Raw genomic sequence first — 6,000 nt, forward strand, 5'->3', positions numbered from 1 at the left:
TGTTCATGATAATTTGAGCCCAATGAATGATTAGCTGTTATTAGAATTCCATTGAATAGAGAGAGTAGCATTCTATGCGATCCCATATCTTCCTCACCACGTCGACGATCTAATCCGTTGATAGGTTCAAGTGACCATAGGGATTATTAAAAAAAAAAAAGAAAAAAGAAGAAGGTTATAACCAAGCCAATACCATCAACCGCTATCGACCACTGCGATTGCCGACTACCACCAACCATAACTGCCAACTATACCCATCAAAGATCATCGGCATCCGTGGCCTCTTAGGAAAGCTGACGTCCATCAATACCACGGCCACCATTGCCACCATTGCCACATATAATTTCATTTCTATTTCAAAGTAATTGTTATCTTACACTAATCGAATACATATTTGAATACAAAAAAGTTCTAAGAACTAGCGGTTATTCCTCAGAAATCCAACATATTTTTTTTATGACTCATCCAACATTGGAGTCCAAATACATCTATTATGAGAATGCTTTTGATTTATTCTCCAAACTGTTCGAGTTTTATTTTTTAGTAACTCCTTTATGTGTGCGTGCGTGTATATAAACTAGTAAAGTGAAAGCTTGCATGTCATAGCAAACTATATGAGTACCGTACACCTCCTTCGTATACACGCGCGCGCGCGCACACATTCTTTATATAATTTCCTTTCATTTTTTCCCCATTTGATTTCTTGCATCTAAGTATCTTATTTTATCCAGTTTATCTTTCCTTTGTCTTCATTACTTATTTTTCTCAGCCATGTAAAATAGTAAAAATAAATAAATTCTAATGAAATTGAGAGATGAAATAAAGCTTTTAGAATTTCGATGATTTTAGTATCTTAACATATAATTTTCCAACAACTGATTCAAAACAAATAAGAAATTTTAGTATCTTTAATTGTGCTATATACTAATTATTTCACGCAGGAAATGATTATCTAAATCAAGCAAATATTCAAATTTATTATCGTCATTTTTTTTTTGGGTAGGCTTGGGGCCGAAGGCAAACAAGGAAATTAAACAATAGAAAGACGTGGGGTAACAACCCGAGAATGTCGCCTAACAATAAATGACCAAGTCCGTTAGGTAGAATTTGCGTTTGGTAATAGAGTAAAGTTTAATTTAATTTGATTTCACGGAATGAAGACAAATGTAATTAAAAAAAATTATTGTTAAAATTGAAAAAAAAATAGAAAAAGTAATGATTGTATTGTTGAATTGAGGGAAATGTGATGAATAGTTGAATAAATTTAATATTAAAAAATTAATTGTAATAATAAATAAGAAAAAGTACGTGAGATAATTAATTATTATATTGAAAAAAAATATATAAAAAAAAGTAATGATTGTGTTACTAAATTGAGAGAAAAAAATAAAATGAAATTAAGCTAAGTTAAATTTAATTTCATTTCCAAAGCGATAAATGTACGCCTAAGGAAAAACTCAAGGAATGCAACGTAAGCCAGTCCGGTTACATAAAATAAACCAGTCAATCGATATAGATTATATGCGACCCGACTGAAAGTGACTTTTACCGTGAATAACAATTCTACGTAATTAATTTCGATGCCGAAATGGACTGTCTTGTATTCCAGTGCTCGGCAATTAGTTGCTGGAAGTATGCTCAGAAAGCCCATTGTCAAGCAAAGTTTCAAGAGAAGTGTTCCTGAGCTATCAAGAGATGAAAGCACCAGAAATCTAAAAGAAACTTCCGCGAGATGAAAAGAAGACTCGGGATCAGGTAGCAACATGAAATACGAATTACTAGTATACAACATAATCATCTTCAAAGGCATAGCAGAAGCATCCAATGATTCCACCGACTGACCATTTGCCGAGCATGATTTATTCTTGTAAGTGACCTCCAGCGTACATATGATCAATGGTAAAATTAGCAGCCTCTGCTTACCGGTCCCAGAAGCACTTACTTGAACTCTGCAGGATTTTCTACTAGTTTGAGCTGCTGCTCTCATCAAGAATGGGCAGACAGCTCGTGAGAATCTCGACAGCCTGGTCCAGTTCCTGCTCGCTCACGATCAATGGAGGGACGAACCTCACCACGTTCCCTTTGCCTGCTGTTAGAACCAGAAGGCCTGACTCTCGACAAGCGTCTACAAGAGGCGATGCAGACACATCTAACTCTATACCTATGATCAGGCCCAGCCCACGGATTTCCTTCACGTGCGGTTTCCCTCCCAGCTTCTCGGCCAGTTTCCGCTTGAAGCCCTCGCCTTTCTTCGTGACACTTGATAGGAAATTGGGATTCGAGATCTTGTGGAGAGTTGCCAGAGCGACCTGGCACACCAGCGGTCCACCTGCGAATGTGCTTCCATGATCTCCGTAGTTTATGGCGGAAGAGACTCTTTCAGTCACCAGAACAGCTCCAATGGGCATTCCTCCAGCGAGAGGCTTCGCGAGGGTCATGATATCGGGGAAAACACCATAGGCCTCATGTGCCCAGAGGCAACCAGTTCGACCGAGCCCGCATTGAACCTATAAGTAAGATTACGACTATTAAGAGGACATAATAATTCAGTTTCAAAACCACCAGCACAGTATGGCGCCAGATTCCTTCCTTTTTCCTTTTATTTATTTATTATTTATTATTTTGTACATATATATTGGCTTCTGGTGTGTTCATTACCTCATCAAAGACCAGAAGAGCTCCAGCATCATCACAAGCACTTCGAAGAAATTGCAGAAACTCTTTCGTTGCACTACGTATGCCTCCTTCGCCCTGAATAGGCTCCACGAAAACAGCTGCAGTTTTGCCCTTTCGTATTACTTCCTTTACGGCCTGTATATTCCCATACTCTACAAAAGTGACTCCAGGCATTACAGGCTCAAAAGGAGACCTATACTGCTCTTTGCTTGTCAAAGCAACGGCTCCCATTGTCCTCCCATGGAAGCTATTTGTGAAGGCTATGAACTCTGTGGCCGGTTCCTTTTCGTTTGGGTTTGAATGCCTCTGAAACTTCCGAGCAAACTTGATAGCTGCTTCATTTGCTTCTGTTCCGGAATTTGAGAAGAAGACACGATCAGCAAAGGAACTCTCCACAAGTCGCCGGGCAAGCTCTATCTACAGCAATAGTAACAATACATTTTAAGTGCTGGAATATTTTATCGAATCGATCAGACAAGAATAGCTGACTTTGAAATCTCCAACAAGGCATAAGTAGATATGCTAAAAATGTTTCTTTGGAGAGATGTAGAACACACACGCTGCCATCATAATGCAAATCATTTATCCTCTCATTATATCTTTCTCGTTTACTAACATGGTCCAAAGTTTCTCAAATTCTCTAATTCTAAATAGGCATACCCATATCTAAGGTCCCCTAGTTTTCCAATTTTGGATTGCTCATAAAAAGTATGAAAGTTGCATCTGACGCATTCTGAGTTAGCGAAAGATATCAATGGATTACAATTTTGGAGTTGTGCAATAATCATTCAATGCATTTCCTCAGCTACCTGTATGACTTATTAATTGATGACATCAAACCCGCAAACATAACGTAAACAACAGGAGACGTGCTGACCTGAGGGACAGAGTAGTACACATTGCTGACATGAACCAAAGTATTTGCTTGATCGATCACTGCCTTAACCACATCAGGGTCTGAGTGCCCCAGGGAGTTCACGGCAATTCCTGAGGTCATGTCCAAATACTCTCGCCCTTCTAAATCATATAATTTACTTCCTTTGCCACTGCTAAGCACAATGGGCGCCCTCGCATAGGTGCCTACTAGAAACTTTGCTGCCGCCTCCATCGCTTCCTTGCTCTTATTGGATGCTGCCTTCTCGACAGGTGATTCAACCTCCACATTAAGAGACGCGCGAGTTACTCTCCCGCTGCTAATTTTGACATTTAATGATCTCTCTCTGTCCGGGAGGAATTGTCGGCGAATATAGCACATATTGAGTGTTGACTGGTTGAGTGAAATTCTCGTAGAGCTCATTGTGCGAACAATTGATCTTCACTCTGCAAATCAACAACAGAGACAACTTTCTAACAAAAATCTTTTGAACTGCAGCAACCTTAACATGACATTACTCTGCCAAATTTGGCCCTGCATTACATACAACAATATGTCCTCTTCGTCCAATCTCGGGTCCGAAGTTCAATGATTATCACAGTTAGACAAAAAAAAAAAACTACTCGATGTTCAAAATCTTTCTAAAGGTTACTCTGGCGGTGATGGAAATCACGCAATCAATCAAGCTTATTCCAGACCACAGTTTATTCCCATCAGAAATTTCAGAAGACAAAGGAATTGAAAAAGAAGCCTTCTTCCCATCAACCAAGCAAGCTTATTCCAGACCACAGTTTCATGTATAGTTCATAATGAACAAATGATCACGTTAACTTTATAGCTCATCATGGAAGTCACATTCTTCAATATTCACAGCATAATACTTCCACTAAGGAAGAGAAGATTTCTTAAGCAGAAAATGAACCGATGGTGGAAGCCTCATCTGAGCACCGCAACCACAAACACATCATTCATTTCGGAAGGACCGATTCGTCACCCCAATCCACAGCAGAAACCCACCGAATTTCACCAAAAGTTCACAGAAGGCAAGCAATCGTGAGAGAAGGAAAAAAGATTAGAGCCCTGAGCTCCCAGGAATCACTGTATGGGAGGCATACCGTACAAACTGCGAGGCCCCGACGGCGGGGAGGGCGGCGGCGGGAAAAAGGGAGAAGGTTGGGGGGCGGGCGGGTGGTTGCTGCTCGGCTCTTTTCTGACTGAAATTGCCGTGATGGTGATTTAGCTAAATCGGCTCTTCAGGCCCATTTCATGGGGGGCTCTGGGCCCGACTCGCCCCCCATGAAATGGGTGTCCTTTTGGGGCTTAGGGCAGGAGGGTTATTGAATGACATCTCTCAACAGGTCAAGTTTATTGTTCCGTTGCTTATATTCAATTTATGGCTAAGATAATCATAAGGTAGTGTTTTTATTGTTTTTAAACCTTAAGATGGGTTGGAAATCAATCCAAGTTGAGAATTTCTCTTTGTTCCGATTCGATTTTTTTTTTCCCTGGTTGCCCTCTAGCCCGGATGACCATCGTTCGTGTGACACTCATGGGATTGCAGTTTTGATTTATTTTGTCCTTCATGAGTTCAACAAACTGCTGAAGCATGTATACGTCGGTTTCCGTCCTGTAACTCGGGAAACAAGATCAACTGCAACAGCTTCTACCTCTGGATTCTGCTAGGCTGCTTACTGCCCTTTTTTTTTTTTTTGGGGGTACTGCTTTTGCATACGCGAACTTCGTCCTGATCAAGGCCGCTGACAGAAGTCCTTTAGCACTCTGTGGAGTCAAGGCATATGGAAAGATCACCCTAGAGCCACTACGGGCATTCTGTTTTGGCAGAGTATTTTGAGTTGGTCTGTCGCAGTTAGCAGTGGTCTTTCGCACCTGCCAGCATTGTTTCTTGTTAGTTTTAAAATTCAGCCAAGGCCCAGACATGCAAACCATTTCGGAGCCAGCAGTTATTCCCCATGAATTCTCAAAATTCTGTTGTTTCGGACCATGTTGAGCTAGATTTTATTCGGTCCTATACCCTCTCAGCCGACCGTAGAGGGGAATATTGGCGATTCAGTAAATGCTCTACCCTGTGTGGGTGCAACCGAACTCATATATGATGATCCAATCCAGCTGTTGTCCATAACCGAGGGGATCACACTCTTTCGTCGGCCCCTCTTCTTACGTTAGCCAATCGTTATGCTCACTTTGCATGAAAGCAATGACTTGATCGATCTTGTAGAATCTGTTAAGGGAGAGGCCATCAAGGAGCTCCCGGAGCTCTCAACTGATGATGAAGAAAATAAAGTGTCTGTCGAAGTTATTGGAGGGATGTCTAGAGATGCTCCGAGTGTATGTAGGAATTGAGGATTCTGACGTTTTGAGTACATGAAAGCAGAGAGGGACATTCTAACTAAAATTGAACACCCGTTCGGATACTGTTTCCAGGTAACTTG

The 6,000-nt window shown here is 40.9% G+C and overlaps 1 protein-coding gene across 1 annotated transcript; it reads right to left on the reverse strand.

The window, feature by feature from the left end:
- Positions 1–1,575: 1,575 nt before the first annotated feature.
- On the reverse strand, positions 1,576–4,830 carry LOC116191301 (acetylornithine aminotransferase, mitochondrial). The gene is made up of 4 exons (XM_031520246.1): positions 4,666–4,830; positions 3,554–3,996; positions 2,659–3,093; positions 1,576–2,507 (listed from the first exon to the last, which is right to left on the reverse strand). The coding sequence occupies exons 2-4, from the start codon at positions 3,971–3,973 to the stop codon at positions 1,965–1,967; spliced, it is 1,398 nt and encodes a 465-aa protein (XP_031376106.1). The 5' UTR covers positions 3,974–3,996; positions 4,666–4,830; the 3' UTR covers positions 1,576–1,964.
- Between the last annotated feature and the right edge of the window lie 1,170 nt (positions 4,831–6,000).

This window comes from Punica granatum, chromosome 1 (genome assembly GCF_007655135.1).
Source record: "Punica granatum isolate Tunisia-2019 chromosome 1, ASM765513v2, whole genome shotgun sequence".
NCBI lineage: Eukaryota > Viridiplantae > Streptophyta > Magnoliopsida > Myrtales > Lythraceae > Punica > Punica granatum.